General features: G+C 57.0%; 1 protein-coding gene across 3 annotated transcripts in view; it reads right to left on the reverse strand.

Moving 5' to 3' along the window:
• Window positions 1-841: 841 nt before the first annotated feature.
• The window catches only part of CYRIA (CYFIP related Rac1 interactor A), a 58,936-nt gene continuing 36,343 nt past the window's right edge, over window positions 842-23,434 (reverse strand). For 2 of the 3 annotated variants that reach the window (XM_007477800.3, XM_001362068.4), the window contains 10 exons: window positions 16,664-16,743; window positions 9,849-9,970; window positions 8,085-8,190; window positions 7,344-7,480; window positions 7,186-7,263; window positions 6,806-6,922; window positions 6,641-6,720; window positions 4,363-4,489; window positions 2,172-2,242; window positions 842-985 (listed from right to left, as the gene is read on the reverse strand). In XM_007477800.3, the coding sequence (XP_007477862.1) occupies window positions 922-985; window positions 2,172-2,242; window positions 4,363-4,489; window positions 6,641-6,720; window positions 6,806-6,922; window positions 7,186-7,263; window positions 7,344-7,480; window positions 8,085-8,190; window positions 9,849-9,970; window positions 16,664-16,733 (972 nt within the window). In that variant the 5' untranslated portion in view covers window positions 16,734-16,743 and the 3' untranslated portion in view covers window positions 842-921. The other variant, XM_056814800.1, reaches the window with a different exon arrangement.

A 23,434-nucleotide genomic window follows, 5' to 3' on the forward strand; every position in this document is an offset into this window, starting at 1 on the left:
CACGGGGAGAAGGCTGTCTATGCAAGAGAAATGAGGCTTGCCTGGCCTGACCCCTCCCCCAGCCCCCCTGTCCCCCAGCACTTGGGGAATGGCTGCAAGAGGAAGACAAGACGATTCACCAACAGTGTCCTTTCTTGAGAGACCGCCATGGCGGAGGCCAAAGCCCAGAGAATCGCCCCAATGAAGGGCGCCCTCCCAAGCCAGAACACCAGAGTGACCTTGGCCCAGTCCCTTCCCCCTCTTCGGGCCCAGCTTCCAGTCTGGGATGAGCGGAGGGGGAGGCTGCGCTGCTCAGGTTCTGTTCCCGGATGATGCTCACGGGGCCGCCAGGGACCCTCCGTCCTCCAGGGAAGTTCTGCCAGGGTCGAGGCTCGGGGAAGACTGGCAGGGCCAGAAGCGGCTCCCCTCTCCCCGCCCTCCCCGCGCCCCAGAACGAGGAGCTGCCCTGAATGTGAACTTCGCCAGCAAGATGGATGTGGAAGCCCAGAGCCACAGCTGAGGCTTTGGAGGGGGGGAGGGGGAAAAAGAAAAGAGGGAGGGGCGGGAGAAGGGGGAGGGGCCTCTCCGGGAGGGGAGGCTGCTTGGAGAGGGAGGGAGGGAGCGAGGGGTGCTGGCCACCCCGAGGGCGCCCACTAGAGAACTGGGCACCGGCTCTGCACAGCTGCTGCCTTTTATTTCCGTTCACAAATGCTCTGGGTGCCGGGAGTTTCCCTGGCCGGAGAGCATCCGAGGCCTCTCAAGGGGGGGGGGGAGGGGGCAGTGCAGGAGGGGGCGGGGCGGCTGGGGCCAGATTGCCGGCCCTCTGGGTGACAGGAAGGAAATGCTTCTGTAAATACACGGCTCTGAACATAAATCTGTATTAAATTATGTAAACATGTACATCTTCGGAGATGGGCCCCCCCAGCGGGAGCCGCCTCGCCTCTACTGCAGCATGGCGCGGATCTGTTTGGAGGTGGACTCGTCGTTCAGGTGCTTGGTGGTGAACCTGGAGGGGGAGCAAGTGGGACATGGTGAGGCCCGGCCAGATGGGGAAACTGAGGCCCGTGGGGGCCAGTGACTTCCCCAGGGTCACTCACGGAGCTGGCCTCTGGAGAAGGCTTTGCACCTGGGTCCTTGGCCGGCAGTTCTCCTTTGGGACCCAAGAAAGCTTCTCGGGGCTCCCATTGTTCTGACCCCAACCCAGCCCCTCTGGGGGGACAAAAGCAGAAGAGAACTCAGCCGGGTTCTTGCTGTTCAAGACTGGGGAGCTCCACCCAAGGGAAACTCATCAGAATTCCCTTGTAATCCAGCCAACCTGTGGGACTAGAACTCAGAACCCCGACCCTAAGGCTCTCTGCATTGGGCTTTGCTGCCTCATTTCCGGGGATCGCTTCAGCCCAAGGACGTGATAGCAGCCCCCCCTCCCTTTGGGGTTTGTGTAGGGGTGACTATCGGCCCTGGAACTTGGGGACGCCGCTTGGCTTCTCTGTGCCTCAGTTTACTCCTCTGTCAATAGTGAGGCCCTCACGTGAATAATGAAAGTCTGGGGTGCAGAGAGCTCCGTGAAACAGGACCTCGAGACTAGTCACTCCACATGTATTCATTAGCCTCTCGGATCTTTGGACTACGTTTCCCACAATTCCTTTTCTCTAGCCTGTAACCCCAACTAAACACAAAAGACGTAAGGACGCCACATATGAAAGGGAAAGGAATTGTGGGAAATGTAGTCCAAGGGTCCGAGAGGCTAATGACTATGACACAAGCTCCGATGAAGCACCTGCTGCATTCTAGGAGCTCCCTGTGCTTGGTGTCGGGAGCCTGACTGGGAAAAGGAGGCGCCTCTCCCCCTGGACGGCTGACAGCCCAATAGGCAAGGATGACGGCTCCGCTTTTGGCAGAGACTAAAGAGCTCAGTCCGTAAGAGAAGGGCCTTCGCTAACGGAGCCCCTCGTCAGCCCCGCAAAGTCACTGTGGGAAGGGGCCCCAAGTGTGGACTGCTTGAACACCACCGGCTTTGGCGCCCCCCCCCCCCCACTTCAGAATAAGTAGCGTGACCCAAGAGCAGCCTCCCCTCCCCTCCCTCCTTGATCTCAGCTGCAGAGGACCCTGGAGGGATTCAGAACTGCCCGTGAGAATGGGAAGCCCTGAGGAGCTCCACCTTCTGTAAGGAGCTGCGCCCAGCCCAGGCCCACCTGAGGGCATTTAGGAGGCCTTCCACGCTGTCTGGAGGCTGTTCCTTCAGCACCTTGATGCAGCCCTTCATCTGGAAGAAGAAGCACAGACCACGCCCAGCCCGTTATGTCAAAGCTCAGGGGAGAGCCGGGGTCCTCCGAGGCCCTTAGTCTCACCAACTCCTTCTGGAGCCAAATCACTTCCTTACTTTACAGGGGAATAGAAGGAGGCTCAGGGAGGTGACGGGACTTGTCCAAGGTCACGCAGAGAGAGGTAACAAAACCTAGAACGGGGCCATAAAGCCATATGCCCAAGATCTAAGCAAACGGAACCACAGAACCTATCTGGGTCAGCCAGCACCTAACAAGAGTTCTCTATAAGGAAGCCAAGAAGGGCCCAAGCCAGCCTCTTCTTGAACCCACCACCTCCCAAGGCGGCCCTCTGACCAGGAATCTGGGACTTGACACCAGCGGGCTCAGGGATAGAAGAATGAGGAGGAAAAAAGAGCAACTGGAGAGGGAGAAGAAGAGCTGCCATCTGGGTTGGACCGCCCGAGCTTGGACTCTACCAGAGTTTGCATCTCATCATTGGAGAGCCATCTGGGGGTAACGGGCCTGCCGTGGGGACCAGGAAGTGCCCCTGGAAGCTTTGGGGGACACAGTGAGTTACTCTAATCACCTGCCTTCTTGCTGACACCCGGATATACCAAAGGATGGGATTTGGGGGTGGGTCGTGGAGGAGAGAAGGGCGCTAAAGGGAGGAGTGTTGAGGGGAAGAGAATGCTGGCAGGAGGTGCTCCTGGGATTGAGGAAAGTAAGAAGCAGGTAAGGTGGATGAGGGCAGCAAGTTTGGCGAGACACACTGGGGTCAAGTGGGTGCATCCCTTCTAGCTCTAATATTCACGTTCCCTCTCCACATGAGGATTCTGGGAAGGGCAGACCCGGATCAGAACTCAGAACATCCACATTTTTCTAAATGTTTCGTTTGTGATACATTACTTGTCCGCCCCCCCCTTCTCTTTCTCTGTGTCTCTCCCCCCCCTTCCTCTATCTCCCCCCTCTCCTGTCCTCTTTTTGTCTCGCTCTCATACACACATATTCTTTCATACATTTAGATTCTCTGTGTCTCTCTCCCTCTCCATCTCTCTCCCTCTCCTCTCCGTCTCTCCCTCTCTCTCTCCTCTCCGTCTCTCTCTCTCTCTCTGTCTCTCTCTCCCCTCTCCTCTCTTTGTCTCTCTCATACACACATATTCTTTCACACGTGTCTCTCTCTCCCTCTCCCTCCCCCCCCTCCCTCTCCGTCTCTCTCTCCTCTGTCTCTCCCTCTCCCGTCCTCCTCTCTGTCTCTCTCTCATACACACATATTCTTTCATTCACACATGTGTCTCTCCCCTCTCTCTCTCTCTCTGTCTCTCCGTCTCTCTCTCCCCTGTCCTCCTCTCTGTCTCTCTCTCCCCTCTCCTCTCTTTGTCTCTCTCATACACACATATTCTTTCACACATGTGTCTCTCTCTCCCTCTCCCTCTCTCTGCCTCTCTCTCTCTCCCTCTCTGTCTCTCTCTCTCTCTGTCTCTCTCTCTCTGTCTCTCTCTCTCCGTCTCTCTCTCTCTCTCTCTCTCTCTCTCCCTCTCTCTCTGTCTCTCTCCCTCTCTCTCTCCCCTGTCCTCCTCTGTCTCTGTCTCCCCTCTCCTCTCTTTGTCTCTCTCATACACACATATTCTTTCATTCACACATGTGTCTCTCCCCTCTCTCTCTCCCTCTCCCTCTCTCTGCCTCTCTCTCTCTCCCTCTCTGTCTCTCTCTCTCTCTGTCTCTCTCTCTCCGTCTCTCTCTCTCTCTCTCTCTCTCTCTCCCTCTCTCTCTGTCTCTCTCCCTCTCTCTCTCCCCTGTCCTCCTCTGTCTCTCTCTCCCCTCTCCTCTCTTTGTCTCTCTCATACACACATATTCTTTCACACATGTGCCTCTCTCTGCCTCTCTCTCTCTCCCTCCTGTTCTCCATCCCTCCCCTGCTAGGCTAGGAATTCAGTCCACGTGGAACACTGATGGGTCCTTCCTTGCCTAGCATCACATATCAACCAAGCAGCCCAGTGGACGGGCGAGGCTGGCTCTGGATGACCCAGCATGCCCTGCTCCATGAGGCGATCTTTTGGACCACCCTTCGAGCACCACAAAGATTCTTGGCCCAGAAAGTCTTCCCCGAATGGGTCCTTACATCAATCTTGGACGTCTTACAGAAAGCCCCCACTGGGTGCACGTGGTCATAGAGAATGATGACGCCAACCATCACTCGCATACAGAACAGGAGAGTCTCTTCGCTGGTGAATCGACTCCGGTACTCTCTGGAGGGCAGAGGAAACGCAAGTCAGCCCGGCTTTACTCGCTCCACAGCGCCCGACGGCGGCTCCCTGGGCCATCGTGATTTCCTCTCTTCACTCTCTCATCTGCTTATGGTCAGACTGACCAGGGCGGCCCTGAGCCACTAACGGTCCGGCACGGATCGCTGTGCCAAGAGGCCGCCTTCCTGGCCAGGCGGCCCGAGACAGAGCAGACGGGACACGGCGAGGCAGAGAAACGGCTTCCAGTGGGCCCGGCCATTGGCCGTCTCCCTGTCAGTGCCAGTCACTGACACATCTGGCCTTTTCCTCTAGAAGAAGCTGATCCCCGGGAGCAGGCGGCTGCCTTCCTGGACACAGAGGCCGGACCCCAAAGAAGGCCCTGCGACCACCGTCTACACTGTTCTGTTCAGTCCCCGACCAATAGAGATTTGAGGAAGCTTCGGGTGGTTTCATGTTTGGGGGGGGGGGCAGGGAAAGCGTCTTCCAAGGAAGACAAGTAACTTGTGCATTAAAGAATGCTGCCGCTAGAGGCTGGGGGTCCGGAGGCCTAGTTCCGATGGCCCGGGCTAGCCATGAGGTTCTCCGTTCCCAGGATGCCTTCATCTGACCGTCTCCGTTCTCCCGTCCCTCCCAGCTCTGACACCTGCTGCTTGGGACCAGGTCTCCTCTGACCTCTCCTGTTTTCTGGTTAATAGCTAAAATTATTATTTGGTGCCTATTATGTGCTAAGCACTGCGTTAAGTGCTTTTAAATTATTATCTCATTTAATTTTCACAACAGCCTTTGGCAGAAGGTGCTATTAATTATTCCCAGTTTACAGATATGGAAATAGAGGCAAATGGGTCAAGTGACTTGCCCAGGGTCACACAACCAAAAAGGCCCAGAGCTTTCTTACTATGGCATTTTCTAGCCTATGCTCTAAAGGCTCTTCCAAGGCTGACACTCCATGGTCTAAGGTCTTTCCCAGTTCTGATATTCATTATTCTTTGTTCCACGGCCCCATCCTCAAACATCCTGTGTTCTAGGCTCATTCTTTCCCTTCTGACTTTTACATTCTTTTTTCTTGAATGTCTCTTTCCTACTTCCCGGGTCAAAGTGAAATGGGGAGGAGAAATGGTGAGCTAAAATGAAGTCTAAGTCCCCCTCTGGTTCTAGGTCCTATCAGGACTCCTTTGCTAGCCACACGCCTGGTCCCAATGGCTTGCTTCCTCTGGCCACAGCTTCTATTCTTTTTACTAAAGGGACAGGGAGAGAGGAAGGGAGAGGGAGAGAGAGAGAGACACACACAGAGAGACAGAGACACAGAGAGACAGAGACTGAGAGAGACAGAAAGAGACAGAGAGAGAGAGACAGAGAGAGAGACAGAGAGAGACAGAAAGAGACAGAGAGAGACACAGAGAGACAGAGACACAGAGAGAGACACAGAGAGACACAGAGAGACAGAGACACAGAGAGAGACAGAGAGAGACAGAGACACAGAAAGACAGAGAGAGACACAGAGAGACAGAGACTGAGAGAGACAGAAAGAGACAGAGAGAGAGAGACAGAGAGAGAGACAGAGAGAGACAGAAAGAGACAGAGAGAGACACAGAGAGACAGAGACACAGAGAGAGACACAGAGAGACACAGAGAGACAGAGACACAGAGAGAGACAGAGAGAGACAGAGACACAGAAAGACAGAGAGAGACAGAGAGAGACAGAGAGAGGGAGGGGGAGACAGAGACAGACAGACAGACAGACAGAGGCAGAGAGAGAGAGAGACAGACAGAGAGATCGCCACACAGGCTTATTGTGGTTTTTCACTGACTTGCCCCTTAGGACGAGAGCAAGCTAACCTCTTCAGCCCTCTCTGTTTCACCCAAGCCAGAGTGAGAAAGGCTGTTCCTGATTACATTTGGGGGCATAGACGGGGTGCCTGGGTCCCTGTTCACTCCCCCACTGATACCCCGAAGGCCAGGCTACTGCTCGCTCCAGGAGCCTCCTGTCCACTGAGAACTCCCTGGACACGAGCTCGGAGGCACTTTCCAACATGGCGCCGCCCCTTGGAAGGCCTCCCTTTCTCCTCCCGGTGCTCAGTCACAAGAGGCCAGCCCAGGCAGTGAGGCCACTGCTGCCCCATCGCCCTGTCCCTGGCCAAGGCCAGCTTGACTTACGGGGTCTCCAGCATGACTTTGCACACGCTTATCATGGTGCTGAGGCAGTCTGTCGTGTTCTCGATGGGCAGCGTTTTGTTCTGGGAGGAGACACAAGGCGAGAAGAGCCCATGAGTAGCGCCAGGCGCGCCCCCGCCCCGCCCCCACCCCGCCCCCGACACTGACCTCGGAGACGAAGTAGGTGGTAGCGTTGCTCAGGGTCTTCAGCATGGGCGTGGCCTCGGCATAGAATAGGGACATGCGGTTGGCCATCTCGTTGTTGACTTCATTCTCAATGTCTAGCTGAAGGAAGGAAGGACGGGATTTATGGGAGGGCTCCAGTCGTGGAGTGGGTGCGGGACGGCTGCGGTCAAGGGTCTGAGTCCTCTCACTTGACTGCCCTGTCACATGTCCGCCTTCTCCAGCCCCTCCCATACTCGGACTTAGCCAATGACTGGGCAGAGGAATGTCCGCCATTTTCTTCTCACCTTCTCTTACGCTCCGCCCTCCCCCCTCGCAGGAAAAGGAAGGGGCCCATCCCAGCCACGGGCCGCCGGCCTCCTTACGTGCATGTTGTTGATGCGGTTGCGGCTTATGGTGCGTCGGTAGTAGCTGAAGTCGTTCTGGATCGCCGGGTTCCTCATCTGGAAGGCACAGAGAGGAGAGGAGAGGCTGGGCTCAGGCCCTTGGCCGCCGGCTGCCAGCCCCGCCGGTCCCCCCTCACCTTCAGCTCGTCGAAGCGCAGGGTGAAGTGGAGGATCTCCGCGAACTCCTTGGCCAGAGCCTGCTCGCGCTCCAGGTGCTGGGTGGGGGTGTAGGGCGGGCACGTCAGGCATTCCAGGAGGTTCTGCAGCGCTTTCTCTGAAAGAAAGGCCAGCCAGGAGCCATTAGGCTCCTCCCCCGGCCAGAGGCGGGAGCTGCGCCCCAACCCTGCCACGCTCTGCCCCCCTCGGGCTGCAGCCAGGGATCCCCACGTCCTCTGAGCCTGCGCCCAACGGTCCCCGACTTCCATCCTTCCCTTTGCCCTGGCACAAGGAAGCTGTACCGGGCACAGAGCGACCCTCAAACTCTCTGTGGCTCCCCATGGAGCGATAGCCTATTGGGAGAGTCCTTAGCGCAGGGCCTGGCTCGAGGCAGATGCCGATAGCAGGGCTTGTTCCCTTCCCTTCCTGCCCCCATGTCGCTGGTCTGAAGAAGGAGAGGCACAGAGGGCTGCCTTCAGCTCTGCTCTTCCACGCTCAGGGCTGGGATCCCCCCAGCCTGGCCCTCGGCTTTCTCCCTCCGAGAAGGGGCCGATCATCGTTGCACTGTTGGCCTCCCAAAGCAGCTGAGCGGCTCCCAGGGCGGACTGGTCCAAAGCGGGCAGGGCTCCAGGCGGGGGAGATGCCGTCAGAAGCGCGTCCGAGTACCGAAGCAAAATGGAAAACATGGTGGAGAAACACGAGAACCCAAAAGGAGAACTCACCGAGGCGGATAGAAAACTCGTAGAACCTCTTCAGCCGGACCACGAGAGGACAGACGGCATTCCACGCCTTTTCTTGGAGCTGGATGTCATTGGGGTTTTGGATGGCCTGCCAGGAGAGGCCACGAGATGTCAGCCTTCGAGCCGAGAAGACCCGAGTTCCCGGGCTGCCTCTGTGACCCCGGGAAAGCCTCGCAACCTCCCCGAGCCCCAGACCCCTCTCCAGGAATCTAGAGCAGAGAGAAGGGGCCACCCTGCTGGGGGAAGAAGCTCCCTACCCTGCTGAAGTGTTGGGGTGACTTCCTATCCCCACGTCCAGGATGAAACAATTCATCCCATTCAAACGATGGAAAGATGAAAATACAGAGAAAATCCCCTGTTGTGCCCTAAAGTTCTGTGTTCTACGGGGCCTTCCAGGTCTGATGTTCTAAAGGGCTGAGGCTGGAACATGTCGGATTACCAAGTTCTACACTGGAAGGCCTCCTCAAGGTTCTAACAGTGTACGTTCTAGAGGTCCTAAACTCTCCCAGTTCCAAAGCGGTGTTCCAGCACTTTGGATCTTAAATGCCCCTTACGTTCTAGCATCTCATGTTCTAGGTCCCTCCCATTTTACTCATCTCTTGCCCCCATGTATTCTACAATGGTCGCCATCTTTGACGTCCCACATCCCGAGGTCCTTCCTATCACCAATATGCTGCATTCTAGAGTTCTGGGCTCAGAAGCTCTTTCCAGTGCGCCATTCTAGGCACAAGATACCCAGAGATGAGTTTGTTTGGAGAGAAAATGGCAGCAGTAGCAACTCTGGCGTTGGATTCCGTCCCCCACAAATATTTCTGAGGGTCTACTAGAGGCCCCGTGCTAGGACCGACATGGCCAGCGCCACTTCCTGTGACAAGATGGCCTCCTGCCCAATGGGCCATTAGCTCCTCAAGAACCAGTGGAGAGATTTACAGCCTGGAAGCTTCCACCCCCCTCCCTGCCCGGACTCAGCCTATGAGTCTGCCAGCGACAAGAGCAACGTCGCCAGACTGTACATGGAAGGGAGGGAGGTAGAGGAAGGCTGGAAGGGCAGAAAGGGCTCGAGTGCCAGCCAGTCTAGAGAGGAACCTCTGCTCCTTCCCTTCCTTTTACAGGTGAGGAGGCCTGCCCCCACCTCCCACGAAACACCATTCACGGTGGAAGGAACATCTGGAAGACCCTTCGTGGCCCCTGCGTGGTTCATACAGGGAACGTAATCAGGAGCAAACACGACCTCCATCCTCTCTCCCCGAACCCCACAGCATCAACGATCCACTCTGGCCTGGGGTTCAGTGCCCGGCGCACAGTAGGCAGTTCATCGATGTTTGCGGACTGGCTGCGGCCCCCCTTTGCCTCTTTAGCTAGAACCCCACGTGAGCCTGGTGGGGATCCTCCCTAGGTCTGCCAAGGAGAGAAGGCCGCCTCATCTTGGGTCTGACCCTGGAGAGCTGGGTGCTGGCTGGGCTCAGCGGCATCGGCCACAAAGTAGGGAGCTGGGGCTAGACACCGCCCGGGAGCCTCCTCTTCACGTCTGTTCCCCTTAAAGAGCCGCCGGCTGGATGGCTCGTTATGTGCGTGTCGGGGAAGTGGGGCCGAGGGCTGCATGCGGGCTCTCGTCAAAGGGGCCATTCATAGGCTGCCTCCAACACACATGACAGCCCTGCTCGTTCCAGGACTCTAGGAAAGAGGCAGCGATGACCTCATCCCCGCCCGGCCCCGACAATATTATCCTTGGCTCGGCTTACTCACATCGCGGATCTCCTGGCCGGCGCCTTTGTATGCCTGCAGGTCTGCGAGGATGCTCTCGGAATCTTGGAGGACGGCGCTGACCTGGTTCCAGACCTCCCTCTCGCCCTCCGTGGGCTGAGCATCTAAGCAACGAGGAAAACAGAACAGAGGGACACACATGGGCGCCCCCTCCGTGGGGTGAGAACGGCGGCTTCTCAGACCTCTGAAGAAGGTGGCCCAGAGATGGGAATTCCCACCCAATCCCACAACCCTGCTGTAAATAAGCACCCCCTGCCAGCGGGTTCTCTGGCCTGAGCACAGACGTCGGGAAAACCTCCAAGCAGGAGGCTCGATTACGTTCTGCAATCACCGACGAGGCGTCGATCGAGCCTGACTCTCTGCTCTAGAGGGATACCAACTTTGGTACCCTGTCCGGCAACTTCCTGATTAATCAATAAACATTGGCCAAGAGCCTGGCGTGCTCGGGGCATTCTGCCAGCTGCTGGGGTAGACACAAAGCAAGCCTGTTTATAGGTCGTGGTTATAGATTACGGGAGCTCCTCGCCTCCGTGGGACGGGGTCCTCATTCATGACATGCCCAAGCTCGACGATTCCAGACCCAGACCTCCTCCAGTTACTAAACACTGGCCATCGATAAACATTTCCAAGCGCCAGGCACTGTTTTAGCCAGAGGGGATCAAGAGAGAGACCCTAAGGTTTACCAGGAGCCTCCTTCCTATGTGCCTGGCACGGTGCTGAGCTTCAGAGCGGTGCTTGCTATCCAGGAGCTCAGTCTGTCCAGTGGGGGAGAAAACGCGCAGACAAGCTCTAGACAGGATAAATTGGAGATGCGTGAGGGAGGGAAGGCACTGGCATTAAAGGGAGAAGGTTCATTGGAACTTGAAGAAAACCAAGGAAGCCAAGAGGTGGAGATGATGAAGGAGAGCATTCTGGTCACTGGAAATGCCTGGACTCTGGAGATGGCCGCCTTGTGGGAGCAACAGCAAGTCTTGGAGGAGGGAGTATAAGGTATAAGAAGACTAGAATGATGGAGAGGAAGGGGAAGGTGATGAAAGGCTTTGAATCCCAAATGGATTCATTTGTGATTCTGGAAGTGAGAGGAATTCACTGGAGTTTAGTGAAGGGGGAGGTGACTGGTGCTTTTGGAAAATCACTTTGACAGCTAAGAGGAAGATGGATTGGATGTGGGAGACTCTTGGGTGGGGCAGGCAGCCCCCCAGCAGCTATTGCTATTGTCCAGATGGGAGGCCATGAGGGGTCAGAGGAGAGAAGGGGGCATATGGGAGAGATGGTAGCAAGGCAGAAAGAACAGAACTTGGTAACTGATTATGAGGGGAGAGTGAAGAGATGAGAATGGCATCTAGATTGTGAGCCTGAATGGCTGGCACAGTGGCGTTACCCCAACAGTGATAGGGAAGTTAGGAAAAGGAGAAGCTTTTTGGGGGAAGACAGTGAGTTCAGATGATAGGAAAAGGATGAGGACTGAAAAAAAGGCCAGGCGATTTGGTGATTAAAATGATTGGGAACTTTCAATTAAGAGATTACTGGCAACTTCCTGGAGATGTAGTTTCAGATGAACGATGAAGTCAAAAGGCAGACTGGAGAGAGTAAAGATGGCGAGAGGCAAGGAAGTGGGAGTAACTGTTGTAGATGGTCTCCTCCAGGAATTTAACCACAAAAGGGAAGAGAGACCTGAAATAACAGCTACCAGAAATGGAAGGATCGAGTGAATTTTTTGAGGTTGGAGTAGAAATGGGCATGTTTTTTGTAAGTAGGAAAGTAAATGGAGAGAGATTGAAGGTAAGTGAGAGGTTATTATGATAGAGGGGGAAATATGTGAGAAAAGAGGATTTTGTGATATTACGGATGCAAGTCTTGGTAAGGAAAAGAGTCACCTCTTCATGTGAGACAGGGGAGAAGGAAGAACTGGTGTCAAAAGGCATCTATATAAAGTGAGATGAGAAGAAGAGGAGATCAAGCTTTGGGGGAATGATTTCAATTTGTGCAGTGAAATATGGGGCAAAGTTCTTAACCGAGAGGGTAACAGGAGGAGGAGGAGGGTAGACTCTAGGAGGTTTGAAGAGACATGAAAAGGGTTGGATGAGCCAGTGCTGTGAGTAGAATTGTAAATCAGTTAGGGAGATGTGAAATATCACCTAGCAATAGTGAGAGCCCAGATGGGATTATATACCATATATTTGTAGTGGGCTCAATTGCCATGGTTTTGTGATTTTCTTCAGCCGCATTCAGTCACAAGTAGGTATGAGAATCAAGACAAGGGACTCAGAACTAGGGCTACAACGAAAGAGGGCAGATTCCGTCCCCAGATCCTCAGTGAGTTTATGAGCTACCTGGAAGTGGACAAGAGAAATGGAGGACTTGATTACAGAGCCATCGTCAGGGATGCATGGAAGAATGTGAAAAATGGAAGTGATGCCACACGACTGAAAAAGGGCAACGCTCTTGTTTTCAAAAAAGCTAACAAAAACAACTGAGAACGACGTCTACAGATCTCGGATCGATGGGTTTGACTTCAATTTGGGGGCACATTCTAGAAAGGGCCATTGAAGAGCTGGTTGGCCAACGTTCTGAGAGGGGAGACGTGGATCTTGCCAAACTAATCTCATTTCCTTTTTTGATGGGGCTACTAATACAGGAGCTGAAAGGACGCAGTGGGTACAGCTTACCTACAATGCAGTGGATTCTATGATAGTTCTCCTACATTTCTTGTGTACAGACAGATAAGGATTCAATAATAATGCTACCAAATAGGTTCGAAGCTCGTTAGAGGACTCAGAGGGGTTGTCATTGGTTAGAGTCCATGTGGGAGGAGGTTGAACCCAGGCGTCTGTTTGGTCTGTGCTATTTTTCTAAGTGAGTGTTGAAAAGGAGGGACGCTCTTCTGAGGAATCAGCCCACGGGAGGACAAGGGGAGGATCTAGACAGGCTAGAGAATCGGGGCCGAGTTCACCCGTCGTGTACAGAAGCCTCTTCAGCACGACGAGACGGGGGGCATCTCCTAGACAGCCACCCTTCTGAACACGGTTTCGGGGCATTTCAGTGGACGGAGGACTGACGGGGCAGTGAAAAAAGCGAACAGTTTGGAGTTGCGTTACGGGGGGGGGGGGGGGGGGCTGGCTTCCGGGATCAGGGAGGGGAGAGAAACCCTGCTTAGGCAGGGTGTTGATGAACTGGAAACCACCAGCGGAGGTGAACCGGCCCTTTGAAGGGCCTCGAACGCACTGCTCTGATGATTGATGCAAAGAACCAGGAGGAGTTAGCTTGGACAAGAGGGCTGGGGGTGGGGACCTGATGGCATCTCCCAACGTTGGCCCAGCTCTCAGTGGGAGGAGGGACTGGACCCTTTGGAGAACCAGGAATGGTGCCCAGAGGTCGCCATTTTTGCGCCCTGGTGGGATAGCCAAGCTCGCCCGGCTCGCCCCGGCTCGCGCCCGTGTAGACCGCTGGTGGGATAGCCAAGCTCGCCCGGCTCGCCCCGGCTCGAGCCTGTGTAGACCGCTGGTGAGATAGCCAAGCTCGCCCGGCTCGCGCCCGTGTAGACCGCTGGTGGGATAGCCAAGCTCGCCCGGCCCGAGCCCGTGTAGACCGCTGGTGGGATAGCCAAGCTCGCCCGGCCCGAGCCCGTGTAGACCGCAGGTGGGATAGCCAAGCTCGCCCGGCTCGCGCCCGTGTAGACCGCTGCTAGAGAATCCTCGGCATGCTAGAGCCGGCGCGAGCGGAGATGACGAGACACGTCCGGTGGCAGCCGGCATCAGCATTTGAACCCGGGCGCTGGGGGGACCCCTCTGACACTTGCTCCGTGCTCCCGCACTTCTGGCAGTGGCTCCTCTCCGGATTTCCTCTGATGACGGCTGGCTACGATTCCGGGGATTTCCGTGCCCTTCTCCAAGCCAGGAAGCCCGTCCGTCTCGCTGGCGCACAGGCGCCATCTCAGAAGGCGACCCTTGGTCCGGCGGCCCTCTGGACGGCCCGCTCTCCGCCCCGACCTTCCTCCCACCCATCTGGGGCTGCATTCAAAGCGCCGTGTCTGGATCCGACACAGGCGGGATGTGTCAGGGAAGGAGCAGATCGATGGAGGTTCACATCAAAAGGATTTGGGGGAGTTTCGCCCGAGGGACGGCGACTGTCAAGGGTGATAAGCATCCAGGTTCCTGTCCCAGCTGGCCCCTGTCATCCCAGGCGGAATGACAAGCATGCCGTCCGCAGAGCCCCGGAAAGGTAGCCCCGGGCTGGGCCGGGCAGGAATGCCTTTGTCGGGGGGATCAGAGGCCGGCCTGGGGGGGGGCTCCCCCAGAGCAGAGAAGCTGCTGAACCGGCTCTGCGCTGGGGGTCCCCCCCCGAGGTATGCAGCCCCCTCCGTCCTGACCGTCTCCTTCGGCACCAGGATCTACGAGAGACGCCCAGCCCAGCCTTCTGGCCCCCATCCATCACGGCTGCCTCGTTCGGCTCTCCTTCTCCGGGATGAAGCGGGACATAAATCAGGATCTATTCGGAACGCTGGGAGAGGTAAAGCGGGTGCGGCTCAGGGAGGGGGGCCGAGGAAGGGGGGCCTCTGGACAGACGGACGGAGCGTTGGAAGGCCCCCTCGCGGGGGCCCCCCTCAGCTGAGCTCCACCACAGTTGGGGCAGTGGACGCCCAGAGCCGACTGGCTCTGACGAGAGAAGGCCAAGGTGCCCCCCCCCCCGCCCTTACGCATCTGGGCCAGCGAGGCGGGGTCCGAGGGGCAGCCTTCCAGGAACCTTTCCAGCTTGTCTGTCTGTCTGTCTTTCCCAGAAGAGCGCGGGCTCTTCTCCTCTTGAAATCGAGGGGCTCGATCTGATGGTCTCTAAAGTTCTTTAGAAGCCGAATCCTCCTCTATCGAGACATCAGACGTAGAGATCGCATGCAGCCACTTCTTCGTTAAGCGTGTTACGGTGATGTACCAACGGATGGACTTTGTTTGTATCTTTATTTTTTCATCAAAACAGGAGCCACCTAGTGTGGTGGGAAGAGCTCAGTATTCAGGGTCAAAAGTCCCGAGTCCAGGCCCCAGCGCTTTCGTTGTGAGATCTTGGGCGAGTCCATTCTTCTTTGGACGCTGGCCTTTCCTTTTGGAATCCGGTCTAAGTATTCTTTGCAAGGCAGAAGACCAGTAAGGACGAGGCAGGTGCAAAGGGCTTTTCCTGTTAACTCCCTGGACCAAGCCCCGCCAGCTGGCCCGACGACGAGCATCGACGTGGAATCTTGACTTTCTGGACGCTCTTCCTCACTCCATCGAGGCTCTACCACCTCACGAGCCAGTTCAGTCTCCGAGAAGGAGGCGCAAGCATTGGTCTCACCAAGCTCGTGCCCAAAGCCAGTGAGCAATCCTCACATCGGCGCCTGTTGGGACGGGTCCACCAGATGCCTCTACGAGATCACTCCTTACTCCTTGGGGCGTCCCTGTCCAGCTGGGCGGTCTCTGACTCCCAGGGTCTGTGGCAAGTTCTCCTGGCCCTTTGAGGCTCCAAAGTCTGGGAGACGCCATTCCTCCCACCAGCCACCACGAGTGCGGTCGTTGAAATCCCGACGAGCACAGCAGAGGCTGGCAGGGCTGGCCGACCAGGAGGAGTTGTGGAGTGTCCAGTATCATACGTGTGTCTCTCCACACCACTTCCCTTACGTGTCGTCGTGCTTTTCCCAAGCGGGCTTCCTAGCATCTCCGATGGAGAGGCACCATCCCAAGAGCTCGGCAAATGTGCCAGACTTGGTTCCATTTTGGCGTGTCTACCTAGAAGAGCCCATCCAAAAGGGTTGCCTGGCCGTGCATTGGGGATCATCAGAGAAGCTCAGCGTCACGGAGGAGGAGAAGGGAACCCACCGAGGATGGTCTTGTGCTTTGTCTTGAGAACCTTCCATCATCCGGGTTTCAAAACCCAAGTGGACCCGAGGGTGGTCCAAATGAAAGAAAATGTGCCGAGAGCCCATGGGCTAGTCAGATGTTGGCAGAGGGGGGAGTCACGGAAGGGAGAGACACACGAGGGTTCCTAACACAAAGACGCCCTTTGTGGTGTGTAGAGTTTACACTACTTTGACCATAAAAGGGAATAAAATGAGCACAGACGGGGGAAATCCGTTTAATTGGAGAGGAAAATATCCCATAAGAGGCCTACAAATTAGGAGAGAAATCAAGCACGATTCCAATAGTGGCCCACTCCATATTTCAGTCCCCAAGAACCTTGCGTGGGCTTTCCGTTAGGAAACAATTCAGTGGCCTCCATACAATAGGGAGAACCATTTTGGAGCAAAGGGATAGACCCGAAACCCGGAGTGGAGGAGCCACTGGGGATAAGAAGGGCCCTTTCAGGCGTGCACAAAGCCTGTCCACATTCCCCTAAATCTCCCTTGAGCCATCCCGTTAGGGGCTCAAAGAGAAGTCGAGCAGGAACCTCCCATCCCTCTCTTTGTCCTCAGGCTCGGCATTCGAATTCTGTTCCTCGGGACGGTGTTCCCAGCCCACGGCTGGCTTCCACAGAACACAGACCCGCAGCAGATGCCCAAAGAAGCCCTGACATCGCGGCGCCAAAGCCTCTGCTTGGTTTTAGGGTCTAAAGATTGCTGCTTTGGCTTCCTCCTCCACTCCGTGAGCCCTTTCTCTCCCGGAGCCCGCCTCCCTCGTCCTGTCCTCCCTCCGTTGACCCCCCTGCGCTGTCTTTAAGGGGCGCTTTGTCCGAGCTCGTCCTTCCTCCGCACTGACCAGGCTCCCTCCTGGACCGCCCGCACAGCCCGGGGAGGCAGGGAAGGCTCTCACCATCGAGGCAGCCCCTGAACTTACTTTCAAAATCCAGGAAAAAATGGGGGTAGTTTTCAATCTCCCTGGTCAGGACCTTGAGAAGATTGCCCATTCCAGGAGACCTGGGGAGGCAACAGAAAAGAGCCAGCGTTACCGGGCGGGCCGTTCTAGAAAGGAAGGCTGCAGAGGCTTGGCTGGCCGGTCCGGCACCCCTGTGAAGGCTGGGGGGGCGCTACCGGGCTCTCCTCCCCCAGGCCTGGATAGGGCTTGCCCCAGCTGCACAGAGCAGGGCATCCTGCAGGGGCTACAGAACCGTCCTGGCTCTGCTTGCTGCCTGCCCGGTCACGGCCTCGGGATCTCTGCCCCGAGGGGGTTGGGGCTCCTAGGAGCCAGCCCGGGACAAGCCTTCTCCCTCTCCCAGCCAGCCCCGGGCAGCCCACCAAAAGCAGCGGAGGGGAGCGCTGGGGCCCTTCGCCCTCTCGCCAGAGCCTGCGCTCGGACAGCCCCTGCTTGAGGGCCGAAGTCCCCTCTAGGGCGCCCCCAACGCGGACCTTCCAGGTCTTCGGGCCCTGCCGGCCAGCCTGCCCAGCCATCTGTTAAAGTGGGAAACGGACAAGCTCTTCCAGCCCCGGGGAAGCCTCTCCTCTCCGGGCTCTATGGCAGGAGCTCGGACCCTGCCTGGCTCAAGCCTGATCGGCGCCCTGCATTTGGGAGCGGCCGGCCTTCCCGGGGCTTGGTGGGGCCCTCTGGGAAGGGCGAAGGGGCCATTGTGCCCATTTAACAGAGGGCAAGCCTGAGGATGGCAGCGGCGAAGTGAACGGCGGAGCTAGGACTGGAAGGCTCTCTCACACTGAGCTGGGCTGCTGCCGTCTGAGCCCCCTGTTTAAGGATCTCCAAGCACGTCAGTCCAGGGGGCCCTCGGAAGAGTTTAACAACTGGCTGCCCATGGGGGGGGGGGGGGTGCAGGGCAGAAGGCTGTAGTTGAATCTGCACTAGCCACATTTCCTCCGTGACTTTTCCAGTTCTAGACAACAAACGAGAGCAAACCCAGCCCGACCTGAGCAGGCGCTGACCCTGAAAACAGCGGGGCTTGCTTGGAGCTCCGTGAAGCGCACAAAGTCACCGAATCCGGATAAGAGCCCGGCTAGGTAGGCGGCATCAGGATGCCCATCGGATAGGACATCGAGGTTGGGAGAAAATGAGACTGCCGCAGTGCTGCGGCTAGGAAGGGTCTGAGGCCGGATTTGAACTCGGGGCTTCCTCACTCCGGGCTCGGCCGCCCTTAGTACCCCTAGGGCGGAGCCCCAAGGATCCGCACCCAGGGCCGCCCCCCCTCCCCATTCTGTGCTGCCCTCTGCCTCGGCGGCTCCCTCCTCCCTGGCGTCCCTGCCAGAGGACAGCCGTCCCAAAGCCCCTGGCAAAGGCGTCTTCTTCGGGAAGCCGTTCCCTGACCCGTGGCCGGCCGAGGCTGCCACCCTTCATCCTAGGAGCTCGCTTTGTGCCCAGAGCTCCGCCGGCAGCCCGCGTGGAGGCTGCGCCTGCGCACGAGGATCTCCGGATGCCTCCCGGGTCCGGCGGGCTTCGCTTCCAGCCGGGCCAGCGCAGGTTCTTCCAGAAAGGCTCAGCTGCCTGGCTCTGGGACTGGGAAACCCCGAAGGGAAGGGATGAACCGGGAAGGAACGACCCTCAGGTCTCTGCTGCCCCCTTCCGGTTCTGCTCAGAGCGTGGCACAGCAGGGAAGAATCACCAGCCTGGGGCAGAGTCTGCGGCCAGATCGCTGGGGGGAGGGGGGGAGGGGGGAAGGGAAGCCCGTCACAGGCGCCCCCCCCCCCCTTCCGGCAGACTCCCACATGGTCTGAGCGGTGTCTTCGCTTCTGGGACTTGCAATTGATCCGCAGCCGCAGTAGGGGATGAACAAGGGATGGGCTGGAGATGTGCCCGTCTCTGTCTCGTTATTCTGTCCATCCATCTCCATCAGTGCCTCAGTGGGCTGGCTTAGAGCCCCGCAGGGAGTCTCTTATTTGGACCTCTCAACAGGCCCGCCAGGGAGCTACTACTATTCGCACTTTACCCTTGAGGAAAGTGAAGCCGACACCTGTACATGTGTGAGGCAGGATTTGAACCCAGGTCTTTGAGCTCTGCCCACTCCACTGATCTATCAACTTGTGAACCTACAGATAGATTCCACCTTCAGCATTAGTAGCCACAGAATGCCAAGAGAGCTGGAGAAAGAACCTCCGATTGGCTCTCTGGAATCCTTACTGGATGGTGGGGTGGGGAGGGAGATCAGCATTTCTGTGGCGCCTACTGTGGGCCACGTCCTGTGTTTTGTTCAGCCTTCACCGATAGATATTCTCTCATTATCCTCCCAGCTGTCTCGCGAGGTAAGTGCTGGACTATCGTCCTCATTTTATGGTTGAGGAAACAGAGGCAGGAGACCATGAGGGGCCCAGCTCAGGGTCACCCAGCGAGTCCCTGCTTGAGCTGGATCTGAATGGAGGTCTTCCTGACTTCAGGACCAGCACCGGAACCGTCTAGTACCCAGCGAGTGCCGCCAGAGGAGGAGAAAGAAAAGGCTCCGCCCTCAAGGAGTTTGTGTTGGAACCTCTGAGGGAACGACTCCATGGAAACCCGCAGCTCTTCAACTGGACAGCCATGTCTCTGCTCATGGCGGGCAGCACAAATATCACTGAGGATCAGAGCATGCCTGAGCTGGGGCCACCCCCTCCCCTTCTCCAGCTCAGCTTCCTCCCCCACCAGGGAGAGGAGCGACCAGGCGCTCTCCAAGGTCCTGCCTCTCTCCCATCAGCTGCCTGGAACACTCTCCCTCCACCTCACTGACTTCCCTCAGGTCTCTTACTTCTATGTGAAGTCTTTCCAGATCCCTCAACAGGTTCTTCCTGCCCTTCTTTTCCTCCCTCCTTCCTTCCTTCCCTCCTTCTTTCTCCTCTTCCTTCCCTCCTTCCTTCCCTCCTTCTTTCCTTCCCTCCCTCCTTTCTTCATTCCCTCCCTCCTTCCTTCCTTCCCTCCTTCTTTCCTTCCCTCCCTCCTTCCTTCCCTCCTTTCCTTCCCTCCCTCCTTCCTTCCCTCCTTCTTTCCTTCCCTCCCTCCTTCCTTCCCTCCCTCCTTCCTTTCCTCCTTCTTTCCTTCCCTTTCTCCCCTCCCTCCCTTCCCTTCCCTTTCTTTCTTCCTTCCTTCCCTCCTTCCTCTCCAGTGTATTTAGCCACTTTGTATTCACCTTCATTCACTTTATTCTCGGGCTGTAGATACTGAAAGGGTCCTTGTCTCCACTAGTGACCCCAGTGCCTAGCAGCGTGCCTGGTCCATAGAAGGTGGTTGACAAATGCTTGTTGATGGATCAACTGATTCTCTGGCTTGTCAGCGGTGTGGGATGGTGTTTGGTGTTTGGAGGGCTGGCCTTGGCACACTCCTGTTCCACCTCCCACAAGTTGTGACTACAGTTGAGTCACAGCAACTTCTCTGGGCCTCAGTTTCCTCCTCTGTGGAATGGGCCTAGCCAGAGCCCTAGTACCCCATGGCGGGGCTGTCGGCGAGGTAACGCAGAGGTTCCCAGGAACCCAGCGGAGATCACAGGGAATGCCGCAGCCTCCCTCAGCTGGTCCTTGTGAGGTTTCAGTGAGACGCCGAGCAGGCGGCGCGCGGGCATCAGTTATTGATGGCTGTCCACACTGGGCACCCCCGAATCTCCTCCCCTTGACGAGGCAGCCCGCACACATAGGCGCTCCGCAAAGCCTCCGCCTCGACAAAGCTAATGGCCAGGACGGTCCTCGGTCTTGGCTGGGAGGGCTGGGATGGAATGGAAAAATGCCAAAAGTTTTCCCCCACCAAAGCCCCAGGACGAACAGAAGTAGGACGAGCATCGTCATCCCCATTTTCAGAGGAGGAAACTGAGGCACAAGGCTAAGACTCTCGGCCATGATCTTATAGCCAAGGAGGGTCGGGGGACGGGCACGGACTGGGCCGGGGCCTCCCTGACCCGCACGGCGTCTAAAAGCTGCACGACGATCCATGACGTATTTAAGGCGACAACGATGAGCCTGGCTCGTGCGCCATCTCCCAGGAGGCCCTGGAGGACCTGTGGGTGCCTTGGGGCTCCCCATTTTACAGACCAGGAAGTCCTCGGAGGTCTTCGGGACGCCAAGGGCAGCTTCCTCATAGATTATCTGTGCGGAGCGGACGGGGCTCTGGCCCCTGCGGGAGGGGGACGACTAGCCTCGAGGAGAGAAGAGATGTTGGGAAACCAAGTCCGTCTTCTGGGGGTCCTCCAAGACTGCGGAACCTGCCCTCCAGCCCACAACGGCCTCGTGAGGGCCGAGGATCCAGAGGACCAGGCGCCGGGACGTCTGCCCAAAGCGGGGCACCACAGAGGCCTCGAACGTTAGAGCGGGGGGGGGGGGGGCTCAGAATGTAGGACACGCTGGCAGTCCTGGGAGGGACCTCGAAGATGGTGCCAAGAAGAAGGGTGGAATCCGACCCGACCGTACTGGCCTTTGTCGCGCCCCCTCCTCTCCCCGGCCTCAGTAGATTCCCCGAGGCCCCTGTGTACTGGTTCTGAGGCCGAAGAGTGGTCAGGGCTAGGCCATGGGGGCTAAGGGACTTGCCCAGGCTCACACCGCTGGGAAGTGTCTGATGCCACATTTGAACCCAGGACTTCCCATCTCCAGGCCGGGCTCTCCATCCCTGGAGACGCCTCTCTGTCCCTGCTGGTAGCAATTCCCAAAGGGTCGGTCTCCGGACCCCCTTTCTACTCTTCAAAGGTATGGAGGCCCCACACACTTGGGGGGCTCATCTGTGTGGTTTGACCCCCCCCCACCTCAGGGTGTCAGGAATGGCGCTCCACATTTCTATTCTATTCCAGGGGCTGCTCTGTTGGCCTCCAGGAGAGCCAGGAAGAACGAGCCAGCGGCCCTCTGAACGGTGCTCCAGCGTGCCCAGCCCCCTCGGGGTCGGGACTAGCAGAGCCTCATCACTGGAGGAGCTGGACGCTCCGGCCCGAGGTCGGAGGGGCCTTCGGAGGCCGGCAGTCTATCCTGCTCCATAGGAGATGTCGGCACGGGGCAGAGAAGGAGCAGGACTTGGGCCTCTAAGTGGGCAGGCAGGCTCGACTCCAAGCCCAGGCTGGGGTCGGCAAGGGGCACCCCAGGGGCCACTCGCTCGGTGTGGGGCTGTGGACCAGTCTGTGCCTCAGTCTCCTCCTCTGTAAAATGGAGAGCACAAGAGAAGCTCCCACAGAACCACCATAGTCATGACTGAGGTAAAATCAGATAATCTTTGGGAGCCTTCAAGTACCCTGAATGGCAGCTGTGAGCTATTGGATTGTCATCCCCCTCATGTCCCAGAGAGGGACGCCAACAGAGCCTTCTGCTTCCCCGTCACTGTCCTTCCTGCTGGGTCTCTGTCTCTCTCCTTCCCTCCCCTTCTCTCTCTCTCTCTCTCTCTCTCTCTCTCTCTCTCTCTCTCTCTCTCTCTCTGTCTGTCTCTCTGTCTCTCTCTCTGTCTGTCTCTCTGTCTCTGTCTCTGTCTGTCTCTCTGTCTCTGTCTCTGTCTGTCTCTCTCTCTCTCTGTCTCTCTCTGTCTGTCTGTCTCTCTCTGTCTCTCTCCTTCCCTTCCCTTCTCTTCTCTCTCTCTGTCTCTCTCTCTCTGTCTCTGTCTGTCTCTCTCTCCCCGTCTCTCTCTCTCTCTCTCTCTCTCTCTCTCTCTCTCTCTCTCTCTCTCTCTCTCTCTCTCTCTCCCCTCTCTCTCTGTCTCTCTCCCCGTCTCTCTCTCTCTCTGTCTCTCTCTCCCCGTCTCTCTCTCTCTCTGTCTCTCTCTCCCCGTCTCTCTCTCTCTCTCTGTCTCTCTCTCCCCGTCTCTCTCTCTCTCTGTCTCTCTCTGTCTCTCTCTGTCTCCGTCTCTCTGTCTCCGTCTCTCTATCTCCGTCTCTCTCTCTCTCTGTCTCTCTCTCCCCGTCTCTCTCTCTCTCTGTCTCTCTCTGTCTCCGTCTCTCTGTCTCCGTCTCTCTATCTCCGTCTCTATCTCCGTCTCTCTATCTCCGTCTCATTGTCTCTCTCTCCCTCACTGTCTCTCTCTCTCCCTCACTGTCTCTCTCACTCCTTGGTCGGGGGCAGGAAGATACGTGGTGGAGAAGGTGGTTGATAGGAAAGCAAAACATACAAAGAGGCTTTGTAGAAAAAAGAAACGGCACGCGTGCTCTTGGACTCCAGGATGGCCTCTAAGTACTGAAGGCCCAGGCTGGGGACAGACCCTCCGGAGCTTGGATCTTGAGGTGGCCTAAAGGATGGGCTCCTCGGGGCGCAGTTGGGGCTCCCTCCTCCTCACTGGCTGGGTAGGGCTGGCCTCATGGTGGCAGAGATTCTCCAGATCTGAGGGCAGGGCCAGGGGCAGCAAGAAGGCCGATTTGGACTTGGTGTCGGGAAACTCTTCTAAGCATGAGAGCTGTCCCGGGGCTTCTCAAGAAGTGCTGGGCTCTCCCACCCTGGGGCTTTGGGGTTTAATTCAATCTGTTTGACATTTATTAAGCACCATCTCGTGCCAGGCACTGTGAGGCCTTGGAGAGACATCTAGTAGGGCTCCTTGTACAGGCTGGCGGAGGACTCTGAGCCTTGGGGACCCAGGCCTATCCCAGCTGAGCCAGGAAATTCGCCAGCCACCAGGAAGGTAGGGGTGCTGGGGTTACTGTTGACAGAGCAGGCCATGAAGCCGAAGTCTAGGCAGAAAGCTCCCCTCATTTCCCCAATTCGCAGCAATGCTGAGGAAGTATAAATGTGGCATTTAGGTGGAGTCTTTGAAAAG

This window comes from Monodelphis domestica, chromosome 1, assembly GCF_027887165.1.
Source record: "Monodelphis domestica isolate mMonDom1 chromosome 1, mMonDom1.pri, whole genome shotgun sequence".
Classification (NCBI taxonomy): domain Eukaryota; kingdom Metazoa; phylum Chordata; class Mammalia; order Didelphimorphia; family Didelphidae; genus Monodelphis; species Monodelphis domestica.